The sequence below is a fragment of the Pseudonaja textilis genome, chromosome 8, assembly GCF_049901715.1.
Source record: "Pseudonaja textilis isolate UNSWEBS1 chromosome 8, rPseTex1.2, whole genome shotgun sequence".
Taxonomy (NCBI): Eukaryota; Metazoa; Chordata; class Lepidosauria; order Squamata; family Elapidae; genus Pseudonaja; species Pseudonaja textilis.
The window spans coordinates 28903215-28931153 of record NC_141997.1 but is presented as its reverse complement, the minus strand read 5'-3'; the positions used below and the strand labels follow the sequence as shown (position 1 = coordinate 28931153).

The 27939-nt window shown below is 35.5% G+C and overlaps 1 protein-coding gene across 1 annotated transcript; it reads left to right on the top strand.

Annotated features, from left to right (window-relative positions):
- The first annotated feature begins 155 nt into the window (after positions 1-155).
- SLC15A1 (solute carrier family 15 member 1) lies at positions 156-27857 on the top strand. Its single transcript, XM_026708361.2, has 21 exons — positions 156-235; positions 338-479; positions 2593-2712; positions 3895-3994; positions 5013-5103; positions 7226-7309; positions 8033-8115; positions 10225-10311; positions 12338-12427; positions 13733-13777; positions 14025-14057; positions 14166-14254; positions 17064-17145; positions 18050-18169; positions 19356-19502; positions 19812-19861; positions 21133-21240; positions 23257-23350; positions 24205-24351; positions 24655-24762; positions 27036-27857. The coding sequence occupies exons 1-21, from the start codon at positions 229-231 to the stop codon at positions 27243-27245; spliced, it is 2037 nt and encodes a 678-aa protein (XP_026564146.2). The 5' UTR covers positions 156-228; the 3' UTR covers positions 27246-27857.
- The last annotated feature ends 82 nt before the right edge of the window (positions 27858-27939 follow it).

The window sequence follows — 27939 nt, the reverse complement described above, 5'->3', positions numbered from 1 at the left end:
GTCAAATGTACTTGGAGAGGGAGCAGTTTATAAATATTTTGTAGTTTCAGAACTTTTTTTTCCTTGAAGGATGTTAGTAAATGTGGTAAAACAGTTGTATAGTTTTAGAAACATCACTGTTAATTTTGTTTTGTTTTTGTCTTACCTCAGGCTGGTTGCTTTGGCTACCCACTTAGTATCTTCTTCATAGTCATCAATGAATTCTGTGAAAGATTCTCCTACTATGGAATGCGAGGTGATTTTAAAAATTTATATTCTAAGTTGGAACTGCTATTAATGCAGCTGCTCGCTGATTATCCCATTAACTATTCTTATTATTTTCTTCCTTTTTTTAAAGCTGTGCTTGTCCTCTATTTCAAGTTTTTTCTCCACTGGGATGATAATCTGTCTACCGCTATTTACCACACATTTGTTGCTCTCTGCTATCTAACGCCTATCCTTGGAGCACTCATAGCTGACTCCTGGCTGGGAAAATTCAAGTGAGTGTATATCAGTTGGAAAACATACTTAGGAGATTCAAACTGTTCTCTGTGGCATTTGAAGGTGGGATTAATTTCCTTAATTCAGAATTGGATCAAATTTTGGCACATTCCATTTGTCCATCAATATATAATACAGGATCCTATATGAAAGCTCAGAAGTTTGACTTAGAGAAATGCATATTTTCTTTAGGCATAATGGATGCCTGGTGTACTCCAGTAAGTAGGTAGTAGCAGGCCTAAAGGCAGAGAAATATTTTTATTTATTTATTTAAATATTTGATTGATTTAAAATAACTAATTAAATATTGCTATCATTCTGCTTCTGTCATATTAAAATTAAAATTCGGTGTTTTGAAGGCATATCTATTGACTGTAGGCCCCTTGTATGCACACCTTTAGTTTAACACTAAAGAAAGTACATTTTGCTACAATTTTTCAATTCCTATCCAGGAAATAATATAATTTTCCTCTTAAAAAATTATGACAGTGTAATTCTCTGGCTTCTAAGGGGAAAAGTTGACTTTGACCATATACTATGCACACTTACTTCTTGCTAACTCTTAAGTCAAACACAGCTTTTCCCAGAAGGCCGGTGCAGGAACCCTGGAGAAAACATAGTTATTTCAAAAAGTTGCAGACAGGTGTAACATTCCCTATACGCATGCCCTCATATTTTTCCCTTCAATCCCAGAAACTACTGCCCTAATCAAGGTGCACTGATGGAGGAATAGCTATCACATGCCTTCCACTTTTTGCTTCTACAAAAGCCATTGATTGATTAAGTCAGTGTCAACTTAGACACCACGTAAACAGATTTTTCTAAGTCAATCTGTGCCCAAGTTTGAAAAAAAAGTTTACAATGCCTAGGAAACATGTAATATTTTTATATTCCCCACAAATTTAAATTCCAGCTCATACTTTGTTTTAGTTATAAAATTCAGCTAAGCTATCCTGCTCAGAGAAAAGTTTTATTAAAGAAAATTACAAAATTATGTCAGAGATAATTTACATGAAAGATCTTGTTAACTATTATAATGAGCATCAAGTAGGTTAATCACATCAATTAAAGAGATGTTTTGATTTCATGTTGCCATTCACTGTTAGTTTCTGTTTTCTATCAGGGTGTCACCTAGAAGTTATTCCCCACTTTGTTGTTCTGGGAATACTGGTTTCATGGGAAATCAGAGATACATGTGATATTTCATTTTCTTATTACTTCAACAGTGAAAAACTCAGTAAATTTCCTGTAACCGTTTTCCGGTGTGGCTGCTAACATATGATCAGGAAATGTTTACATTCGTTGATTGAGGAAGAACAGATATTTTATTTCTGAAAAGGCATGACTGAACTCATCAATGTATAAATCACATACAAAACAAATACAGTAAAGACTTTTGACTTCTAAACATCGTTATTTTAAACTCCAGATGTACATGCTAATAATACTTCCTTAAAGGTGGACTTAGTGTTTAACATCCCTAGAATTTTTTTTAGCGAAGATTGTTGAGTACAGCAGATATACTATACCTAAAGAACAGAAAATAAGGTTTTTCAGAAGTCTTCTTCATTGCCAATATATGAGGTTTAAGCCACATTTATTTGAAAGTTTAATACAGTAATGGGTGTGCATATACACATACTGTGTATGTGAAAGTGTATGTTTCTATGTGTGAATACAGGATTACTTTCAAAGGGACCCAGTTTCAATTGATTTATTTTGCTTATTTTTCTACACTTAGAATTTAATTTGAAAGACAACAGCAAGTCATATATTACTGCCAAGAAAACTTGCCAAGTCATGTCCCTAAAGTCCCCAGGAGACATATTCTATTTGGCAGTCTTTATTGCTTTCCTGTTTTTTCATTCCATTATCCATATTTGACAATTCCCCCTAAGAAGCTGCTAATACTGGCAATCCAAATAAAAAAAAGCTATTGAATACTGAATAGCATTCAGTAATATTTACACTTGTGCAATTGAGTATGCTCATTTTTTATTATTATGGCACACTCTGTTAAACTGAGTGAACCAATGTAACATTTCTGTATTAAAAAAAGAGCGAGAGAGGCATCATTTAAAATCCATCTTCTGTTTGCTTCCTTCATTACAGGACCATTATTTCCTTGTCCATTGTGTACACAGTTGGGCAAGTAGTCTTGTCGATAAGTTCCATAAATGACTTGATGGATGGAAATCACGATGGTGCTCCAGATGACGTTAACATTCCAATGTAAGCTGCACTTATCTTTATCTTCTACATGAACACATATTGGGGCCTATTAGGCATTTAGGGTACCACAAATCTGTTTACTGTGAGCTTAATTATTGTAGCCTTGGTTCCTCCCTTTCTATCATCCTATGATCCTATCATGTGGCAAAGTCCAAGGAGCTTTTTTCTGATGTAGCAACAGATTGCTGATGTGCTTTTACAAAGTGCTTCCATTATATGATTGTGCTGTGAAAGACGTTTGGAAGAGTTTGTTTGGTTTTTCAAAATGGAGACTTTGCCAACTTGCACTCTCCATTTACAAAGAAAATTACAAATTTTATAGCACAGTGTTAAAGATTAATTGTTAGATGCAAGCTTCTTTTTTAATTCTTGCCCTTCTAAGGTACTATATAGGAAACAATCCTCTCTCTGCCTGATACTAATGACTAGATGAGATGCTTGTCCATTATAAAACTAACCTTTCAAAATTATACTTTATAATAGTAATAAATGTGTACAGGGGACAGGAAAACTAAGTGATTCACAGAAACAAGATGGAAGAGTTATGGACGAACATTTTACATGTTTACGGATTATCCCAGAAAATTCTGTATGTTCAGAAATATTTTTGTAATATTGCATTGCTTTTAACTTTTGTCTAGCATAGTGGCGTGTTTTCATTCTTGATCTATATTTTATTTAGGTCTTCATTATTTTCCTAAGAATGCATATTTGCCATGCAGATGTTCCCGGGTCAGGGGTTTTCTTTCTTTATATGCTGTCAGACTTCAGTTTAAAGAGCTCATCTTAGAATTTATTATTGTCATGGTTGGTTTTGAGTTTATTGGCCATGTACATATAATTTGGATCGGAAATGTATCGCAACAGTTACTATTATGATGGTAAGCTAGGCATAAATTTATACCATATTAAAATATGCTTTGGATCGGATATTAACCAACATGTATTTGTTTCATAAAGTATTTTTTAATTCCAATTTTCCAAATCCTATTTCACATTAGGTCATCTTCAGGGTGACTAGATATATTTTGTGCTGTGATCCTTTGGGGATTATATGCCTAAGCTGTTTGCTCATGTAGCCCATTAGCAAGTACATCTCAATGCTCAAAGTAAAATATAGATAGAAAAATGCAAATGAAAAGACCAGGGTACTCACCTATTATGGTTAATCTGTTGTTACAGAGCTTTCTCTATGATTGGTTTGGTCCTTATTGCTCTGGGAACTGGTGGGATCAAACCATGTGTTGCAGCCTTTGGGGGAGATCAGTTTGAAGAAGACCAGGTATCAGTTTTATTTAATTACTTATAAATATTGTAAACTATCATCCTTTGGTTTAATTCTTGGTTGTATGACAACATGTTGCCATATTGGGCCATAAGGAAGCAAATAGAGGATCAAGAAATGGAGCTACACATGGATTTCATTTGAATTGTGTGTGTGTTGTGTGTGTGTGTGTGTGTCACTATGGAGATTTCTGACATTCTCTTTACAATATGCAACTTAAGATTCAATGGAAGTATAGCAGATCTTCATAATATTTCAGAATTCACATCAACTTCTGTCTAGAATCCTTGAAAAGCTTGTTCTTTGCCTTTTTCTCTCCTGCTTCACCAGTAGCTTCTACTTTTCCAGTTTTGCCTCTTTGCCACACCTACAGTTTGGCTGAAATTTCCTTAGCCAAACTTACACTTGGCAACTTTCTCCTGTGGAACAAATGTAATCATTTGGGTCCCAGTAATTGTCTGCTGTCTAATTTATTTCTATGTAGATTAAAACAATACAGGTTACAATTCAAGATCAGAATTTCCATTGGCAAGAAAGGTACTTCCTAATAAGAAATATATGATTTTATTACCTATTTTGCTATGGTTATTAAGTGAATCACTGCAGTTGTTAAGTGAATCAAACAGTCATTAAGCAAATCCACTTTCGCCATTGATTTTGCTTGTCAGAAGCCAGCTGGGAAGGTCTCAAATGACTATCATGACCCTGGGACAACCAATGAAAATACATGCCGGTTGCTAAGAGTTACAATTTTTGATCATGTGACTGTGGGGATGCTGCTACAGTCATACGTGCAAGTACCAATCATAAGTCCCTTTTTTAGTGCCTTTGTTTAGTGTCTATTCATTGCTAAATGAATAGTTGTAAGGATTACTTGTAAACATTCTTTTATGAAGCTTTTAAAAGCTGTATGATAAATGATTTTGTAAAAGCATATTTATTTATAGACACCTTTTACTTTTATATTAGAAGAATTCAAACACAATTTATAATAAGTTTCTTCTTTGTATTTCAGGAAAAACAAAGAAGCAGGTTCTTCTCTATATTTTATCTTTCTATTAATGCTGGAAGCCTTCTTTCTACTATCATCACTCCAATACTTAGAGGTAAATTTTTCTACATCAGATTGATAAGTTTGTCTTGATACAGGCATGGGTTTGCTAAACACATAAATATAAGGATAGCCATTTAGGAAGGGTCTGTATCGGTCTGTGCTTGTGATTAAACCAGTATGCTTTTGATTAGAAACAACCTATGATTGTTTTAATCTTCTATTATCTATTCTTACAATGACAGAATTAGTAGACAGTGACAAAATTAGTGGACCAGCGAAATGCTATGGATACCATTTACTTGGACTTCAGTGATGCGTTTGATAAAGTAGACCATAACCTACTACTTGACAAGATAGAAAAATGTGGGTTTTAGACAACATCACTATGGGATGGATTTGTAACTGGCTGACAAACCACATTCAATATGCAGGCCTTAATGGAACTGTATCTACATGGGGGAAGCGTTCAGTGGGGCACCCCAAGGCTCCGTCTTAGTACTCTTCAATAACTTCATCAATGATTTAGATGAGGGGATAGAAGGGGAATTCATCAAATTTGCAGACAACAATAAGGTGGCGGGAATAGCCAACACTCCAAAATATAGGCTCAAGATACAGAAGGATCTTGAGAGGCTTGAATGCTATCTAACAAAATGAGATTCAGTGGTGAGAAAAGTAAAGCTCTACATTTAGGCAACAAAAACCAAATGCATAGGTATAGAATAGATAGAACCTGGCTCAATAGTAATAACTGCAAGAAGGATCTTGGAGTCTTATGAACAATCACTTAAATATGAGCCATTTTATAATGACATACTAAGATCACATTTGGAATATTGAATCCAGTTTTGGTCAGCACAAGATAAAAATATATTGAGACTCTAGAACAGGGGTCTGGGTGAGGCTGGGCTGCACATAGAAGTGTTTAGCCAGCTAGCGACGCATGGAGAACGCACTAATATTATACTTTCATATCACGGTGGGGGCCACAGGATATCGTCCTGCGGGCCGCAATTGGCCCGCAGGCCGCGAGAATGAGACCCCTGCTCTAGAAGGAGTGCAGAGGGGGAGCAATGAAGATGATTGGGGGACCGTAGGCTAAAACATAGGAAGAATACTTGCAGGAATTGGGTCTGTCTAGTTTAATGAAGAGAAGGACTAGGAATGACATGATAGCAGGAGGAGCTGCCACAGAGAAGAGGGTGGGACAAGAAGCAATGGATGAAATTGAGCAAGGAGAGAAGCAACCTAGAATTAAGAAATGTCCAGAAGTGAAAACAATTGATCAATAGAACAACTTGCCTCAAGGAGTTGTGGGTGATTCAACACTGGAGGTTTTTAAGAGGAGATAGGACAGCTATTTGTCTGAAATGGCATAGGGTCTCCTATTTGAGCGGAGGGATAGACTAGAAGACCTTGCAGGTCCTTTCTGATTCTGTATTCTGAAATCCTCAGAAGTATAAATCCCAGCAAGTGAAACTACAGTAGACATAAATAGCCATTTTCTTTCCCTACTGCTTCTGACACAGGTCAAATGTCCTTTCTGATTTATATAAGGATTTGATTTATATAAGGACCATGTTTGGAATGCAAGCCACAGACTCTAGTAATAGTGGGGGCATTATTAATAGCAACAGTTAAATTTGTTTATGCAAGTCAGAATACAAATGTCCTGGCTATAAAAACTGTGTGTGTGTATACTGTATATGTGTGTATATATTTATATCTCTGCCTCTATCATCTCTGTCTCTATATCTATCTCTATCATCTTTATCTCTCCAGGAAGATCTGCATAGAGGAAACAAATGAATTTGGAATTATTTTCCCAAGGGTGGGAAGACACAGTAGCAACTGTCCAAAGGGAAATAATGAAAGTATACTATGTAGGCTAAATATCTTTTCTGTATAGAGGATTTTCTTAGAATGGCTTAGTATCAAGATAGCATGAGATAGGACAGTAGAACAGTTGGAGAATGTACTATAGATATGCCCTAAGAAGTCAATAAATAATTACAAGCTGCCTGTACTTCCAAATGAGACTCCCATATATAAATGGTTGTTCAAATAGAGTATGTAATTTTAGTTCACTGAATAATTGACACAGAAGACTTGTCCTTTCCGGCTACTGTTACAGAAAAAACACAACTATGCTTCCCACTTATTTTTTTGTACAGGAGTGGAATGTGGAATTCACGACAAACAAAAATGTTATCCTCTGGCATTTGGTGTTCCTGCTGCCCTAATGGCTATTGCACTGTGTAAGTCAGACAATCGATCAGATGTATTGCTTTTTTACATCCTTATGATTAATTTTGTTACAATGATATAATTATATTTGTAGTCCTCAACTTAGGATCGTTTGTTTAAGATATGATGGAAAAGGTGACTTACGACTGGTTCTTGAAGTTACAACCTTGTATACTCCCCCAACAGTCATGTGATTACAATTTGGGCACTTGGCAATTGGTTTGGATTTATAGTGGTTGCAATGGCTTGAGGTCATGTGATCATGGTTTGCAGCTTTCCCAGACAGTTTCCAAAAAGCAAAGCCAATTGGGGACACTGAATTTGCTTAACTATGTGATTTACTTAATGACCACAGTAAAAGTGGTCATAAATTTGCTTAACTATGTGATTTACTTAATGACCACAGTAAAAGTGGTAATAAAATCAGGCCCAGCCATAAAATGACTCGCTGAATGACTGTATTCCACTTCCAATTGTCATAACTACTTGTAATGTGTTCTGGTTCATTATGACAATTTCCTGACTGTATTGGTGAATTATGGATTATGCATGAGAGATAACTTTCAAAAGAATAATAGACTGTCAGAAAATATATATATCTTAAATTTAATAGCAGATTTCCCCCTTTCCTTACTTGTTTAGTTATTCAACTATAAATTGATTTGCTACCCATCCCTCCCTTGTTGGAATTTAATCTTTCTCAAAATTTGCTATCTGTTGGTTTCTTTCTGCAGTTGTGTTTGTAATTGGAAGCAGAATGTACAAGAAAGTGAAACCAGAAGGCAACATCATGGTCCAAGTCGGTAAAAGCATTTTGGTAAGCAATATATAAGGCTAACATTTTCAAGGAAAGTTTATTTTCTTGAGCTTGACATTGAAATAAATCTGTATTCAGTGGTCTTCTTACTAGTTGTCTCAGGGTTCCTCTTTTTTTCTGAACTATATAAAAACCGTCATCTGGATAGCAGTTCTAGTTCCTTATCTAGAATTATTACAGTTTGGGATTTAGCTCCAGCCTGATAGTTTGCTGATCAGAAATATTCCTCTTCTTGATTCTTGCCTAAAATGTTTTTCATGATCTCTGAAGCCTAATCTGCATTTATGAAGGCAGAGTTGTTAATTAGGAGAAATAGTGTACAGAAGTTGACAAACTGAAATCCAGGAAGAAAAGACTGCGCCTTGGATAGCAAAACTGGAATAAAATTTGTCCCTACCTTGCTCAACCAATAGAGCCAAATATTTCCATGCAAATAGTTTTGGGAGCAGGGGAAAAGAAATACATGCAGAATTTTTAAAAATTAGGCAGCCTAGTCAAACAAATGACTTATTACCTGGTTGAAAAAGTTTTTAGCTTTAAGTATTTTAAAGGCTGCATCTTGGCTTCCTGCTTGGATATTAGATGGCACTCTTGTTCTCGTTCTTTTTCCCTTTTATTGTTTCTTGAGGACTAGATTTATCTTTTCTAGAAAATGGAGAATAAATGAACATTAATATAACTGGGGGAACTCATGCTAAATAGTCCAGAAAATCAGCAGCTATCCACTGACTGATTTATTCATCCTAAAGTCATTGTGGGAATATGGTTAAGGTGCAGATTAGTTATGCCAGAGGATTAAAAAAGTTTAACGGGAAAAGAATTTTTGGAAAGCAGAAACTGAACTCTATCTGGGATCAACCATACTTTGAAGGCACTACTACGCTATTCCAAAATTTGACACAGTTCTCTAATAAAAAGAAGGAAGCTTTATATTTTGAATAAAGCATCTATTACAAACTTAGCAACTTTAAGATGTGCAGCCTTTAACTCCCAGAATTCCCCAGCCAGCAGAAGTTGAAGTCTGCACATCTTAAAGCTGCTGCGGCTGAGAAACACTGATTTATTGAGTCAGCTTTTAAATAACTGTTTGGGTTCCTTAAATTTATCTTCTTGCTGGAAGTTTTTGTCCCATTTCAGTGGTGGGATTCAGCTGGTTCTCACAGGTTCACACAAACTGGTTGTTAAATTGCTCACCCACCCACCCCCACTACCAAAGTGGATCCTGGGCGCTGCGCTGCAGTAGAGAAATGGTCAATGGAACGGCCAGTGCCAAGGAAGGAGAAGGCTGCTTTCCCTGCTCTTTCCTTCGTGCTGGCCACTCTGTTGCCCGTTTCTCTATTGCAGTGCAGTGCAGACCCAGGATCCACTTTGATGGGTGGGGCAGTAATTTAACCACCGATTCATCCAGGGTCAAGTTAGTCATCACGGGACGCTTGTCCCACATGTGCAGTAGAGCTGGAGGACGGGGATGGGCCATGCCTCCCAGGACAGCCAACCTGCCCCTGGATGAACCAGTCCTTAATTTATTTGAATCCCACCACTGGCCCATTTATATTTGTAAAAAAAAAGTTAAAACATAGTCTTTCTCCAATTTCTTTAATCAAGAAATTGAAAGTGTTAGATTGGAACGCCTATCATTTCCATCTGAAAGGGGAATAAGAATGTTAGTCCAGCATATTGGAAGATCATCAGGATGTCCAAGGAGGTAGCTTAGATTGTCTTTGATTGTTCTGGAAATAATACCCTAACCCTAACTCTTACTGTTTATTACTGTAGTTAATATTGTCAGGAGTGAAGAATTAGGACCACATGTTAAGTTCCAGTTAAGAAGACTTTATTTTTCACACCTATATACAGGAATCTACAGTAGTTAACTAATTCTCAGCACTGAATTGGCACTAAAAAAGAGTTAATGGGTTTTGGGGGAGGGTGGACTTGGATCAGACTCTTGGATTGAGAACTTCGTTCAAATCTAGTTAGCACCATTTCTATTCCCATAACTTTTGGTATTTCAGGCAGATAACTTGGGGTCGTCGTTCCCCCAAAGATTTATGAATGTACTTAAAAGAAAAATAGTATTCTAATTAATTTCCAAATTATTTTTTCCAGTTTGCTATTCGAAATAGATTTAAGCACCGCAGCAAACAATTTCCCAAGAGAGAACACTGGTTGGACTGGGCTACTGAAAAGTATGATGTAAGTTGTATTATTGGCTTATATTGAATTTTATTATATACTACTATAACAACAACATTGCTTTAGGTTTTACTTTTTGGATTGACCTGTTTTCATTAACTGATTGCTATCATTGTGCCATTGCCAAATGTCTAATTTTATTATCCTCTTGGCAGCCTTAAAAATTTGCTCGCAACTTCAAAAAGATAAACATGACAGCACACAATTAAAAAACAATAAGTGTGAAACCCCTAAACTTTAGAAATTTTAGCAAGTTTAAGTAAGATCAGATAAAGGTTAAAGCAGGGATGGGATTCTACCAGTTCGTACCTATTTGCTAGAACTGGTTGTTAACATTATAAGCAATTCGGAGAACAGGTTGTTAGAAGAAATTACTGGCCTAATCCTGTAAGGAAGGCAGGAAGAAAACATTCTGGTGTTGCTTACAGAAACTGCCTCTCCATTAACCCTTATTACATTCTTGGCAGGACTAGACTTCCTGTCTCAGGAACATCTCTGGAGTTTTTTTCCCCTCCTTTGCTAGTATTTTGCTTGTGTGCAGTGACCATTCAAAGTTACAATGGCACTGAAAAAAGTGACTTATGACCAATTTTCACACTTATGACTGTTGCAGCATCCCCACAGTCATGAGAGGCCAGGCGAGGAGTTGCGTGCCTCAATGTGAGTGATATTGAGTTGGCCATGCCCAGCCAGTCACATGACCACCAAGCCATGCCCACCACCTAAGCCACGGCCATAGAACCAGTTGTTAAAAAATTTGAATCCCCTGTGTCCTCTGTATCATTTGGACAGTTAGATTTAATATCAGTTTACTTTGAAAACACACATAAGATAGTTATAATAAGCAAACAAACAAATGAGCAATGCTTTAATAATTTTTCAATAAGTCAATAGGCTGAGTAGGCTGATTAAAATAAAAGCAGTTTACCCAATTGTAGATATCTGCTGTATTTATCTGAATAAAAATGTCAGTCTAATTAGGTTAACTTTCAGATGAACTTTTGGACAAATCTGGTTTTTTTAAACAGCATTCTGTTCTTTGTGGAGATCATGCATATCTTTTGTTTATATCAGGCAATGTACAACTCATTCTCAGTTACGCAATTTTGAAATGTTAAAATAATCCCTGCATTGCTTCATCAATTATGTAATTATGACTCACCTACGTTTCAATTACAGGCATAAAAATAAAGCTTAATCCAATTTTGGTTGTATTTACACAATATGGTTGTGGAATTTATTTATTTCCTGACTTTGCTAAATTAACCAAATGGGGGTGGACTTACAAACATATTAAGCCATCTTGAGATAAGCAAACATAACACTTAGGATCTTGTGCATATAGACATTTAATAGAGGCAGTATTGTTACAAATGGCAAGTAAGGTGTCTTATCATTAAGTCATGCCCGCTAAGTCAACACTGATGCTGAGAAAAAAATACTGGTTTTGATTAATGAAATAATGTCTACCCGTCAGAATCAGCTTATTTTAGCTTCCATGAATTTACCTATTTCCCCTTCACAGCAAACAAAGCAGATGGCAATATCCACTAAGAAGAAGTACTTCCTTTCCTGAAGGAAAGTGTTGATGGGCTGCCAAATAGATTACATGGTTGATTACATGACTGCAGAGGTGCTGCATTGGCCATAACTTCAGGAGCCGTGCATCAGTACTGTTTCTTTAGCATTGCTGTAGCTTTGAATGGCCATTGAATGGATGGTTGTTAACGAAGAACTACCTCTATACTGTAGTCTTTATTGTGAGGGGTGGGTGAAACACCCCACCTTTATAATATGGTAATGAATAAAATCCTCTTCCATACCTACTGCTATTCTTCATCATACTCGCTTTATCTCTTATTACCTCTCAATAGATTAGATGCGTTGTTGATGCTTGTTTCAATCTGTATATGGAGATTGGCTTCGTTTTGCACAATTTAAATATTTAATATCTGACACATAAACAAATGCAAATGAATAAGGAAGATACCTATTTAATGTTTCTTGTTTTGTTCTTTTGTTATAGAAACGGCTTATTACTGAAATTAAGATGGTCTTGAAAGTTTTGTTCCTGTACATTCCTCTTCCTATGTTTTGGGCCCTTTTTGATCAGCAGGTAAATTGTGAGAAAAAATTGTTAGTCCTCCTGTGCATATGACCAAATTGTTAGACCATGCAATGCTTTTGCTACCGTGTTTCTCATATAATAAGGCCGGGTCTTATTTTTTTTTTGAGCCCCGAAAAAATGGCTAGGCTGTCTTTTCGGGGGTGACTTAATTCCCCCCCACTTGCATCTTCGGGTGGGCGGTGACGGTTTGGATGTTGACCTCGATGTTGGTGGGGCACTTTGTATCGGGGTCAACGCAGGCAGCACCATATCCGGGTGTGCAACAAAAGTACTTCCTAATGGCAACCCCCACCACCACCATTCCCCCCATTTTGCATGTTTTAATATAGACCTTAATTTGGGGGGAGGGGCTTGATTTCATTTCATGCCTATAAAACATGCTTGGACTTCCTATTGGGGGAGGCCGTATTGTTGGAGAAACAGGGTAGAATTATACATTAGGATTTAGCATTGGATGTAGACTTAAAAAACTCTATGTGAATATTTTTATTACAGTGGAATAAAATACATAAAAGATAATCCAATGGACCACCAATGTGATTGTATATTAGAGATGGTATACCTCAATTAAGTCTTTTTATGGTGTTAATAAAAATTGCATCCATCTTTCCATACTCCCCATCATCCTACATTATTCCCTTTTGAGAAAAGTACTTTATAAATTTGCAAAAAATGGGTATAAAGTAGTAAGCAAAAACAAAATTAGGAACAAGATAGACGACAAAATCTAATAAAAGACTATTCCCCTCCCCCTTTGCAAACCATTGTCACTTCCACTGGGACCATGCCTTACTGTTTCACACAGTACCTTTTGATCTTTAAAATTCTTGCCTTTCTCTTTTTGAGGATACCATCAGCTCTACCCAATCATGACTTTCTCATCCTCTTGAGCCATCACTCTTCCTTCATATATATTTGCTTTATAATTCAGTCCTCATCCATTGTCTCCATAGGATCAAACCATCTCAAAGTATTTATTTCATTTTGGTCATTCACTTTAGTATTCAGATCATATTTCATTCATTCCCTTTTCATTCCGGATCCTATATTTTGGGGTTTTATCAAAGCTGCTTATGTGGCATTCAATTTACTTTTATATTTTCATGACATACTCACCTATCACTTCCAAATGACAATGTGGGCTCTTAATCTGTTTTACTTCTACTACTGACTTGCGTAACAGCAATGTAAATGTTGTTAAAATAGTGCAGATTCTTAATGTACTATATATATTCTACTATTTAATATTTAATTAGGATTTTTGCTTAAAAACTTGTACTTTTTGTTCTGAAGGGATCTCGATGGACATTGCAAGCCACAACTATGGATGGAAATATTGTAAGTTATTTCTTACTCATGTACCCTCAATCAAATTCTGAGTCTTTATTATGTATTTTTACCTAAAAAGTTATCCATAGCTTCTCACCCAGCAAGTGATAAGCATTCGATTGATAGATATCTGTGTATATTTTCCTTGATATATAAAGGCACTGATATTTAAATTAAATTAAATCAAATTATTAAATTAATTTTTTATGAGTTTTTATAAGTGAAATGCATCCATTTCTTTTTTCTTTCCTTTTAGGGTTCGATTCAGATTCAGCCAGACCAGATGCAGGTACAGTAAGATGGATTTACTTTTTTGGGGGGATTGAGCTATTGTCAAATGTCATTTTAATTTTTTCTGAACATTATTGATTTTCTTTTTTTTTTCTCCTATTAATAGACTGTAAACCCAATTCTCATTGTAGTCATGGTCCCCGTTGTAGATGTGATTATTTATCCTTTAATTAAAAAGTGTCACATAAATTTCACGTAAGTAAATATGGATTTTTAAAAATCGTAAGTAGAAAATTGTATCAAATTCTAATGCATGAAATTTAATTGTATCCTTAAGTGATGGCAACATGAACAACTTGGGTTACTTTACAAATCAAACTATAAAGAAGACACAACTATTAAAAATACTTTTATATGAAAAATAACTACCTTTCTTCTAATGGTAGGCACAAACATAACTAAGCAGTAGATAGAAAACAAGCATCATTCAACATAATTTTCACTAATAATTAAAGCACTGTAATTTTATAAAGAAACAATCTTAATTTAGTATTTGTCAGGTGAGAAGGATGTAAGATGTGCTCAATGTACCCATATGAGAAAACCTATTCCTGTTATTATCAATATTTGAATCAACTTTTACATATAACAAATTGATCGTGCTAGAATCATTAAAAATAAGTCAATATTACATCTCAAAATTATTTGTCTTGTGTCAAATGATAATATTAGTGTCAGGTTTCCAAATGATGAAATTCATTTAAAAGAACAAAGTCCATCTTCCAAAACAATTTCTTTTATTTAGGAAAGCATCAAATTGGCAAAGTCCATGGTAATTCTGGATCTGACACAATCTGGAATTACCCCACAATATTAAAAGTTAGGAACAACCCCCAAAGGTCACATTCTCCAATAGAAGTAATTCAACGTTACTTGATGTCATAAATCTCTACCTCAAGAAGCCCAAGCACAGACAGCTCGTTTCCCACGGGAAGAAGAATCATCTAGCCAAAACACTCTCTATATCTCCACTCCTCCCCCCTTAGGAATATGGCAAGCCTGAAGCCCTTCCCCTCATGACTGCCACAGAAAGTAAGACAAAGAATATATACTGAGCCTAACTAAAATGGCTAAACATATGTCAATTTTGGGCTTGACAGGCTGTCCTCCCTCATTTGAAAAGAAACCCCTGCAATGACATAAAATACACAAAGATTGAAATTAGGTTAAACACAATCATACAATGAAGCCCGAAATTGACAATTAGGTTAGGCATCTTGCTAAATTTCTTTCAATATTCAGTTGTTAAGTCTGTATTGTTCTAATAGTGGATAAAGAAAAAGCATGTATCGATTCAAAATGATTTGGCTGTAATTCCTCTAATTTGGCTTTGATCTCAGAAGTTATTACAATTGTATTCTAACTTGCTTGAAAGGCACCAGTTTTGGAAACCTGTTCTAAGTCTTTCGGTATTGCAAAATGACATTTTAGATTACATATGTACATCCTCAACATTGCAACATACTGTGCTGCGATGAAGGATTTGAGGGATTGCACAAAGACCCAACAACAGTGGAAATGTTTTTAGGGGTATACATCACTACTTATTGTGACAGTAGACATATTAGGGCAGTGATGGATGCCACAATGTTTTGGGTGACACGCCAGCATTCACCAACACCCAACAGCTATTCCCCAAAGAACCCCTATTCTCACAGAATTTTTTGTGGCTATGGAGAATGGTAATGCACTTAATGCAAGTTAAAAATTGGAGCTTAGTAAATGTACAAAAAAGAAAATTTGAATATAAAAATAATGTAATAAAAACATGAACAGAATGCTGGCAAGAAAAAGCATTACATGGTCAATTTCTACAAAAAGGGAAGTTAACAATGATAAAAACTGGCAATAGTTTATAACTGGAACATTAAAAAAAGAAACTAAAAAAAAAACACACAGAAAAAAATTTTGGCTGCAAAAAAGCAAGCTGTTAGCACCAATGCAACCAAGGGTACAATTGAAAAAATAAAATGATTCAAAATGCAGACAGTGCTAAGAAGCAGAAGAAATCATTTATATATTATTGATCATATTCTCAATTCAGACAAGAAGATTGTACAAATTAATTATAAATAATGACATAAAACACTCACTAAATCCACCTGAATATCTTAAAAAATTAACATGTATCAGTAATGAAAAATTGTTGAGAATACATAGTTGAAATTCAGTAGGTTAAAATATTATGGGATTTTTTGAATACAGACTGATAAAATCTAGGCTCATAAAACATAAAATATCGTAACACATAAAATATCACTGTGGTTGAAAAGATAACCGTGTGAATAATTGAGGTGGGGATACTATCTAGAGGATAATAGAATAAAAGACAAAGAATTGGAGGAGACTACAAAAATTAAGATCTGAAAATCAAAATGGAACTATTGTGGCATAAACCAGCTATGGTAGTCCTGAAATGGTTACTAACACATTGGGTGCAATACCAAAAAATCATTAGAAAATCTGCAGATTGATCCAATTTCCATCTGTTCACTGCTTGTTGCACGTATCTACAATGTTGGAAAGAATTTGATGTATATGAAGACCAACGTCAGCTAAGGAGCTGACAAGAATAATAGTAATTCTTAGGTCTTTGATTAAGACTTGAATTAAGTTTCCACCAGTCTTGAGCTGTAAAAATAACTATGGACTACCTACACATGATTTGCCTATTTCAAGCGCTTGGGAAAGATTTGATAGGTGGACAAAAATGCCAAATGCAATCTAAATATATGACATTTTGTTTTTAAAACTAATTTAGAAAAGTTTGCTTTGATTTGCTGAAAGCTCATAGAATCAATTAGGGGATTTTTTTTCTCAATAGTGAAGTAGGTTGAATGAAAGGGAGAATTTAAAGAAGATATAAATTAGTTATGTATTATGGTATATTCTTTTTAATATAATAATTCAAAGCCTATCATTTTTATTTCAATACTGTTTTAGTGCTTGTAGTATTTATTTTAAAGTGTTCCTGAATAGCTTCTTGTGCTTCGTTCTATTCCAGGCCTCTGAGAAAGATGACGGTTGGCATGTTACTGGCAGCTTTGGCTTTTGTTGTTGCTGCTGTGGTACAAATTGAAATTGATGTAAGTAAAAATAGAGACAAATTCTGTCCAGGGGTGTTTTAAATTATAAGACTTAAAATTTTGAAGTGGTGGGCACTGTCTATTCATGAATCTCTTAAGTGATTTCGAATCATGATTTTGGAAGTGCTACATAGAATAGTTTTTGATTAACTGCCCTGTTTAGCAACTGTTCAAAGTTACAAGAGCATCCTCACAGTCACGCAATCACAATTCAGGCACTTTGCAATTGGTGCACATTGACCACTATCACTGTATCCTGTGGTCGCATAGTCTCCTTTGCAATGTCACAATCAGTTTCTGACAAGCAAAGTCAGTGAAGATGTTGGCATTAAAATGGAAGGTCATGGTCATATGATGTTTCGCTTAATGACCATGTTGCTTAGCAATGGAGTTTGAAAAGTGGAGAGAGACTGCAGAGACAAATAATTGGTCTGATTATTAAGAAACAGGAGGAGTTTAGTTCTTTCCTGTCATTTGCACTCTAGTTATATTTAAGACAGAAGTAAGGAACGATTTGTTTTATTGATGGCTTTTTAAAAATTCAGCCTTGCAGATGAGTAACATAATATTGGTTGGTGCGTCTTCTCCCTTGTCTAGCAAAATTACATCCAGAAGACTTACTCGGTTTTTAGTCTTCTCTGGAGATGAATGGTCCCAATGTGAGTATAGAGCAAGATGCTGGGACTGCCCACAGCTGCAGGTTGCTACCCCTGTGTTAGACCATGAATTTCATAGGAAGTTTCCTTCAGAATTGGATGGGGGAATAGTGTAATAACAATGTAAACTGCCATTAGTAATGCAAAACCACATTTTGTGTATGTGTATATATGTTACTAGCTCACAATATGCTTTCAAAGTGAAGTTTGGCATAATAGCACTTCCTATTTATTACTGTCTACCACAGAAAACTCTTCCAGTTTTTCCTGCAGAAAACCAGTTTCAAGTCAAAATAATAAATCTGGGAGACACTAAAGCAACAATTAAGACTGCTGGAGAGAACATTCCCTTGAATCCATTTAATGCGGTATGTTTTAAGATTTCATTTAAGTTTTATTCCAGTTTTAAAACAAATGCATTTTAATGGGATAAAATTTCTCAGCATTAATTAAAAATTAGCGAATATACTATTAGTCAAAATAAAATTTGCGAATATACATCTCCGCATGGATAGACCATGCGTTCCTACATTGCATACCATCTCATAAATAAAAAAGAACAGTCTCTGTTTTAATACCAACAATTTCTACATTTTTGAAATTATACCATCATCCCTATTGTCTATGGAGATTCTCAGTCATCCAGGCCATGGTTGTCCCAAAGGTGCTTTTTCAAGAGGCAACTGAACTTTCTGTTTTTTCTTTGAAGACGTTTCACTTCTCATCCAAGAAGCTGAAGAAGATTTAAATTGAAGAAGCTTCTTGGATGAGAAGTAAAATGTCTTCAAAGAAAAAAACAGAAAGTTCAGTTGCCTCTTGAAAAAGCACCTTTGGGACATCATCCCTATTGAGATGTGTTTACCGTGCCTAAACTTGCCTGTTTTTAAATTGGAACTTGGAATGAAAATTAATATCTTTTGGAGTCTATAAACAGTATCTCATCAATATTGAAATCACTATTTATAACTATTGTACTGCTTTGCACATCTTTCATTTCCTTCTTATATAGAACAAAATTTAGAATTAGTAATTTTTAGAAGAACACCACTCTGTGTCCCCATTCATATTATCCTCTTTCAGTAATTAGTCTTGCATGGTGCTTTACAAAGTAGCTCCACTTTCAGTTTCTTACAAAGTTATAAAGTTCTCTCATGCCTTAATGTAAGGCACCTCAAGGCAGAATTTTCTATGTTTTCTTTGTCTTTGATCATTCATCCATAGTTGGATGAGCCCTATGGTATACATCCTAGGAAAGCAAACATCTTGTCAGCATCACACATCACAGAAGGGAAATGAAACCAGTTATTCAGAGGTTGAATTTCATGTGTACAGCTGAAATGGTTGGGGAGATACAATGTTAGAAGGAAATTAATAGGAATAAAATCTGATCATATTTCAACAATTTTAATTGATCAGATGCAGGATTTTTTTGACTAGGTATCAAAACCATAAAATAGGAAATATAATTAATATTATTACTAATTGACACACATGAAAACTATTCAGTTACATGAAAGGAATGCCAGTTTTATTATTTTTTATTTTTATTTACAGACGAAATATATCACATATGAAATGAAGATGTCAAACAATATTGACATATCATATCTAAATGGATCTCTAACAGAAAAAATGACTAATATGGAGAAACAACGACACACTCTTGTAATAAAAAATAATCCTAAAATTGAAGCAAAACTGGTAAATTTATTTAAAGATTATTTGTTCTCTTTAGATCATTTATTATCTATTAAAAATTAGTACTGGATGTATGAGTTATAAAATGTATAAATATGATAGAGGCTATAATAGGACTGTTGCTGTTGAGTATACACAAAATTTGGGCATAGGGATAGTATAATTATCTGTATACAATATTTAATTAAATATTAATGGTGTTGAGATATAAGCATGTTTGTGAATAAAAATCATGAAAGTGCCCATGGTGTAAAGAAATATAACTGTTCCATGTGGATTTTATTACCATATTCAAGTTATTTCTCCTCTTAGTTTATAGATGACATCACAGAAAAACCAGAACAAGGCAATAATATGATCAGGTAATAAAAATTAATTGTGTAGATTTATTGTGGTTAATGTTTAATTTTATTAAGCTATAAGATAAGAGTCTGGAACTAAATATTGTGGTAGGGATTAGTTGCTTTGACATTGAAGACAGTCCTGGAAGGTTCTACTATCGCTAAACTACAACAGTTCATTTAGTGACCGTAGAGAGGGCAGTATTGTCATTATGTGATGATATACCTCAAACCACAAGTTTGTCTCCAGGCCACACTCTCTTACTTAAAAACCCACACCAGACTCCCTTGTAATAACTTGCTATTTGCAAAAACAAGATAAAAGAAGTTTTTGCCACCTGCAAGAACAAGACAAAAGAAGTTGATATAGAGCCTCGGTGGTGCAGTGGTTAGAGTTCAGTACTGCAAACTACTTATGCTGCCTGCAAGTGGGCAGATTGAATCCCACCAGGCTCAAGGTTGACTCAGCCTTCCATCCTTCTGAGGTGGGTAAAATGAGGACCTAGATTGTTGGGGGCCATATGCTGATTCTGTAAACCGCTTAGGGAGATAAAGTGGAGTCTAAGTCCTATTGCTATATCATGTACTGTATGTAGAGCACCTCTAGATTGTATGTGGGAGAGTGGATGGAGCACTGTACTATTTTAAGGCAACAGCACTTTAGATTTTAAGATTTAAGTCTAAATTACAACACCTTTAGCTGTTCAATTAAATTTTGTATCTTGTCACAGAATTTTTGGAGTAAGAAAGCTTTGACTATAGTATTACTAAACAATTGCAAATCTCTGTTAATAATATTTAAGAATGAAATGCCAGTACAGGTAGTCCTTGACTTGCAACAGTTCATTTAGTGACCGTTCAAAGTTGCAGCAGCACATAAAAATTCAACTTACCGTTTTTCACATTTATGACCTTTGCACCATCCCCATTATCATGTGACCAAAATTCAGATGCTTGGCAATTGGTTCATATTTATGATCGTTGTCCTCGGGTTATATGATCCCCTTTTGTGACCTTCTGACAAACAAAGTCAATAGGAAAGCCAGATTCACTTAACATCCGTGTTACTAACATCAACTGCAGTGATTCACTTAACAACTGAGGCACGAAAGGTTGTAAAATGGGGCAAAATTCACTTAACAAATGTCTCACTTAACAACAGAAATGTTGGGCTTATTTGTGGTTGTAAGTTACCTGAAGACTACCTGTACTAAGGAAGTACGAGGTGCATGATAATAAATGGCTAACGTGCCTTTCAATTTTTTTTAATGCAACTTTTTAACTTTTTAAAGATTTATAAACAGTTTGGATTCAGACATTAATGTCACTATGGGTGATGTAGACTTTGGAGAGTTGAGGAATTTTTCAGTCACCAACTACACTGCTTTTCCAAGTGGATCGTAAGTATTCTTTAAGTTTTACGATAGAAGAGCTTTCCTCCAACTAGTGCTATTAGATGCGTTGGGACTTCAGTTCTCAAAACTAACAGTTGCAACTACAATATTTCTGGAGGGTATTAGTATGGGAAAGTAAGCTGGTAAGATGAAGTTGATAGGAAATGAACATTGGTCCATAAAAAATAGGTACAATTAATGTGTACATCTCACATAATAGACTAGTAAGTTTATCTGTAATAAAGTTTATAACTTAAGTTATGATCTACTGGTTGATTGACAACTGTGCTGAAGAGTTCATGTCACATTTTTCTAATCTACACTGGATTCTAAAATTATTCTTAGCCTGGGCGAGAAAATGACATCTTAAGGAATCTTTGATTTAGATAATCATCAAGGTCTAGGCATTCTGGGTTGGCACAGTGGCAATTCCCCCAAGACATGGTGGCTGCCATTTTTCCGATCTTGGGCTGCAATGTTTCAGTGTGCATCGGATATGAGTAGGTAAAGTTCCTATGAGTGTCACAGGTGAAAGAAAAATGGTTTAAAAAACAGGAGAAAGCAAATATGAAAATAATGAATAATGAAACTAATGGACCTTTGAGAAACAAGTTCCAGGACAGTCAAAAGTGGGAAAAGAAAAGGGAAAAAAAGTAGGAATGGAGAGAGACAAGAACTCCTTTTTAATTTTCATACCTATGCCCGTTACCTCTTTTCGTCACTGGTGAAAAGAGGTGAAGTGGTGAATCCTGAATACCAGACAAGTATTTTTTTTTAATTTTAAAAGCTTGCAAAACACATTAAAATAGTACAATAATTTACATCAGTGATGTAGTTTTACATGAGCAAGATAACATTTGAGTTGAAATAAAAAGGAGTTATTTGGGTTGATTTTGAGAGAAAAACGTTTCATAGAAAGAGCGAAACAAATGATGTCTGTTATTTCATTAATGGAAGATTTGAAAAGAATCCTAGATATAGGCTTACCAACATCTCCACTTTGGTAAAATACTGAAAGCAGCAGCTGAATTACAAAGAGAGTTAGGAAAAGTTCTTAGGTGTTCATTGTTTGTAGACTATTATTGCCTCAGGGATGGGATTCTACCAGTTCACACCTATTCGCTAGAACTGGTTGTTAACATTCTAAGCAGTTCAGAGAACCGTATGTTAGAAGAAATTACTGGCCTAATCCTGTAAGGGTGGCAGGAAGGAAATATTCTGGTGTTGCTTACAGAAACTGCCTCTCCATTAACTCTTATAACATTCTTGGCAGGACTAGACTTCCTGTCTCAGGAACTTCTCTGGAGTTTTTTTCCCCTCCTTTGCTAGTACTTTCCTTGTGTGGAGTGACCATTCAAAGTTACAATGGCACTGAAAAAAGTGACTTATGACCGTTTTTCACACTTACGACTGTTGCACCATCCCCAGAGTCATGAGAAGCCAGGCGAGGAGATGTGTGCCTCAATGTGAGTGATATTGAGTTGGCCACGCCCAGCCAATAACATGACCACCAAACCACACCCACCCAGTCACATGACCACCAAGCCACACCCACCAATTAAGCCATGCCCACAGAACCGGTTGTTCAAAAAAATTGAATACAATCCCTGTGTTGCCTGCTTCGGGTTTCTCATCTTTTGGCAGCAGACTGCTTGTTTTCTACCTGTTCAACCAGCCTGCTTTGTAAATTGCATGCTCTTTCTGTGATTATGTAAAAGAGCTGGGCAAATTTCTATTTCTAATGAGGCACTTGGAAGAATGTTATGCTGGTTGATTACAGGTAGCAGGAACATGTTAATGATCTGTTGGGAATTGTCACAAACTATCTAAAAAGCCTGCTACACCCATTTTACAATCAGGAATTAGAGTTTGCAAACCTACTTTGGGGTGATGCTCATAATATAAATAGGCTTTCTTTACATTTATTTTTGATATTCTTTCCAAAATTTGGGTATGATTTAAAAAAAGTTATGTTTGGAAATTATGTTATCAGTACCTAATTTTTCTTATTGCTTTTTCCAGAAACACTATTGTTGCTAAAATTGGTAATAAAGAGTGTACAGTTCCATCCATGTCATTTGGTTATGGCAGTGCTTATACTATTATAGTCACAGAGGTAAGTTCTAAACTTTGTGCCAAAATTAACTAAATACCTACTACATAGCCAATCAAAGATTTAATCTCCTATAATAAAGTCTTAGTTGAATTTTTAGCATTCTCACCTTATTTTAATGATTGTTGCACTAACATAGGTGTCAAATAAAAGAGTCAAGGAAAGGACTAAAGTTGTATTTTTGTTTATAGGCAGATGTGTTTTCAATGTTGTGGTTAATAATGGAAAATACAATGTAAATAAGGAATGGGTTTTTATAATACATAAACTTTTGGTAGTCACATGAAGATGGTGTTCCTAACAGTGTGATCAAAACTATTTTTAAATATTGATTATGGCCACTATCTTGATGTTTTTAACTCACTCCCTGATAACAGTCGGAAATCTCTCCATAGGTTTGTATGAGAACATGTTGCTCAAGTACTATCTTGTTTTGGGGTTGTATTGTTTTTCTATGTTATAATTTGTGATCTGCCCAAAGAAATTGTATGATATTCAAAATTAATTAATTAATTTGAAGAATTTTAAAAATATGGAAAACAAACTGTTTTTTATGATTTTCTGGGTTCTATATGAGACGACATAGGGAATATGAGATTTTTGTATGATCTTGAGAGGGCAACAGATTTTCCCTCCATGCTGCACCTTTAAAACGGGAAGGTCTGCTTAGTTTGAGTGACAATAACTGGAAATAACTGAGGTTTTTCTATCTTTTTCTTGTATGGAAGGAAAGGAGGCTAGGTTCAGGTTAAGACTTTCAGATATATATGATACAACAATAAAAGAAATTACATTTTGGTATCTTTTTCCTTATTTTAGGAAAAGGTACTATATGAATATATTTTGCTTTCTTGCAGTGTACTGGCAATCATCTAAACATTACATACATTGAAGATATTCAAGCCAACACAATCAGTATGGCATGGCAAATCCCCCAGTATTTCATTATGACTTGTGCTGAAGTTGTCTTTTCAGTGACTGGACTCGAATTTTCATATTCACAGGTAACTCATTTGGCTTTATAATAGTCCTGCTGTTAGACTGTGGAACACTGTTGACAACATAAGACTTTTTTTTTCAGAAAAAAATGAATATAGGATTTCATTTGTCATGAGAAAAACCTCAGCTCAATCACAACAACCCATTTCAACATGATTTCCTCAGAACCTGTCATCTTGAGATGGTTGAGTTTTGTTTACAATGAAGATCACAGGACCATGTTGATGCAAATTTTGCAAACTAAATATCCCTTATTAGATTTTGAAACAAGGTTTGAAACTATTGAATTGTGTATCTTATTTCTGTAGGCACCTACCAACATGAAGTCTGTGCTGCAGGCTGGCTGGCTATTGACTGTGGCCTTTGGCAATATCATTGTTCTTATTATAGCTGGTGCTTCAAAACTTGAAGAACAGGTAAATGATTATTAACCAAAACAAAACTTCAATAAACTTTACTAATCAACAAGGAATGCAGAATTAATCCCTGAGCTTTATTAGTTTTAGTGTCTTGTATTAAGATATGCATGTATTGTACCTTGAATTAGTCTGGAAACTTATTCAATAAACTACTTATTTACTTATTAATAAAATACAGTGAAAGAACATATATTGCATAGTATCAATAAAACAAAACCACAAATAGCATTAAGAACAAAAAAAATCAGATGTTAAATCCTAGAAAAAATTGTTTTCATCTAGAACTAAAAAGACAATCATGTTGAGGGTGGTTGGACTTACTTGGGATGGGTATCTCAAAATACTTATCAAAAAAGACTTTCTCGATGTTGCTACACGTGAGAGCCAGAATGAAGAGCCTTTAAAAAAAAAAAAGATAAGCTATGAATAAGGTATAGGAGTTCTTCTCTTAGTATATGAAGATCTCTCCTATGCGAAACTTTATTGCTTAAACCCATGGAACTGAATTGGCTCTGAAAACAAATAAGAAATCATAGTAGACTAACATATTATGAATATAACTTCCTGTCCGAGTTTTTTTTAAAAAAAGTCTAGAAAATAGACCTGTTTTGCAATAGATTTCTAGACTGTTTTAAAGCAAATTTCATATATAATTAAAAACTCCAGTAATTAAAATGGGAAATTATAACAGCATGGACCACTGCAGGTAGACAGTCTCCTTCTAGATAGTGTCATTAAATGAAGCTGGCAAGTGATTTTTTTATATTAAAATACTCTATTTGCAAAAATGAACATTTTTTTAAAAAAGCTAAGCCTAATTGCTCTACTACTGGGGAAAGCTGTAGACTAGGACATATCTCTAGGCAAGCGATTCCCTATCTCAAATCAAAGGACCAATGGTACAATCCTAGGTATGGTTGCTGAAAATTTCATCAAGGAATTTCTGTCCCCAAAGAACTAAAGTTGAACCTTTTTCCAAATGATACTTTCCCCCCCCGTTGCCCAGTAAATTTTAACCCCTTTAAAAACATTGTCACGTGTGTGACAAAGTTACCCAGAAGTATATATGCACTGTTTGCCTTAACTGTATGTTCTAGTTGAGCCTTTCTTCCTAGGATGATCATGGTTTAGGGCAGGGGTGTCAAACTCAATTTCATTGAGGGCAGTATTGTGTTTGACATTGAGGGGGGACCAGGATGGGAGTTGTCAGGGTGGGTGTGGCTAGCTTGACATAACTCATGTTGGGGGTGCCTGTAGTGGCCCGAACACTCTGCCAGCACAAACAAGCTTCCGAGCTCCATTTTCGGCTGCAACGGCCTCCTACAAGCCTCTGCCAATGAAAACGGAGCTTCATTTTCGCTGGCAGAGGCACTGTGGGCTGGTCCTTCGCGGTTTCCAGGTCAGCCCCACAGGCCAGTCTCCAGATTCAGGCGGTGGACCTTGAGTTTGACATCCTCGGTTTAGGGGAATCAGGCTCTCCTGATGTTAATGCTCATAGAATAACAGAGTTGGAAGGGACCTTGGAGGTCATCTAGTGCAACCCCCTGCTCAAGCAGGAGAGTTTATTCAAAATATTAGCCTCTACTTAGGATTGAACTCCCAGCCTCCTAATTGTGAGGTGAGAGCTCCACCTCTAGGCCACCTCTAGCATTACTTGAAGCCAAAGGCAGAATGGAAGTGTTGAGAGATGTCATTGAATGGTCAGAAGCTAAGAATTGTCAGAATTTCCCCAAATCTGACTCATACCAGGTAGCCTGGAGGTTGTAGTATAAATATCATGGACTGAAGATCAGTGCTGTTGCTGCTGAGGACTGAGAAATTGAAGACCTCTTAATATCTAGAAATGATTAACATGTTGTAGGTGAACTTCACAAGTCTAGTGACATGAGAATGGTGTAAAATGAGTCGTGCAATGTGATATCATCCCCCAGATATGTGATTGTAAGATACATTGTATAGGCATACAACTTGTAGTGCTTTAGATATAACAACAGAAGAAAAGTATGGAAAGTTTCTACTAAAGTGTAGAAAATGGAAAGGATTTCCGAGGTGATCCAAATATGACTTTAATTTTCCATATTAGTACTAGTTCCTGCAAGTACCTTGGATTCAATTGAGGTTATATTCTGAAGCCTAAAAAATAGTAATTTTCACCTCAGAAGATAAGACCGTTCTCTAAGCCAATGTAGACATGCTTATTCATTAGCAAGACTATAATGTACAAAAATCCTGTTTATATCCTCTTTTTGTTTTTTCTCTTTTTTTCACAGTGGGCAGAATATATTCTCTTTGCAGCATTGTTGTTTGCAGTTACTATAGTTTTTGCTGTTATGGCCTATTTTTACACCTACGTGGATCCAGCTGAGGTTGAAGCGCAGTTTGCAGAAGAAGACAAGAAGAAGAAAGAAAAAGATCAACTGGAAAAGAAAAAACACATATATGAAAATGAAGCTGGATCTGAGCTACAAACTAAGATGTGAAAATATGTTTGAAATCAGAATAAGAATGTAAATTAACACGCAGAACATTGCACCTGAAGCTTCAGATTCATAAGGGACAAGCTGGATAAGCTGTCTTATTGAACAGGAAAGAGTAAAGAGTATCACAAAATGAACACCCATGCCTGTGGCTGAAGATTAAGAAATCAGTTCTCCTGTGAAGAACAGAGGTTTTCATTTTCTTAGTCAGCAGAAGGCTGCACTAGATAAAATCTGAATCTAGTTGCGCTTGGCCATTGTGAAAAGACATTCAGAGTATTATTTTTATACAGAACTACTTTAATTTTATATGGAAGAAGGTAAATACTCATAGCAAATAGACATTTATGTCTCCTGCTATACATTGGGCCAATGATTTGCAAGGGTTTTTATTCTGCCGTACCTATAATGTTTATGTTATATATACACTTTTTCCTGGAGACCGATCTGAGCCAGCTAAATGTTTACAGTCAGGTATTGCACTAGACACCTTAATTTTCTGCCAAGGGATTCTGCCAAGCCTAACTTTATACGGTTGCTGTGGTTGTGATGGGGGGAGAAGGAAATTGCATTGTGAGACAATCAAGGCAAGTGAAATAAAACTTGGTTCTTACCATTACAGTCCAAGCTTTCTTTTTCAGAAGAAAAAGAAACCAATGTTACTCCATCCTTGAAGAAAGATTTATCACACCAGATC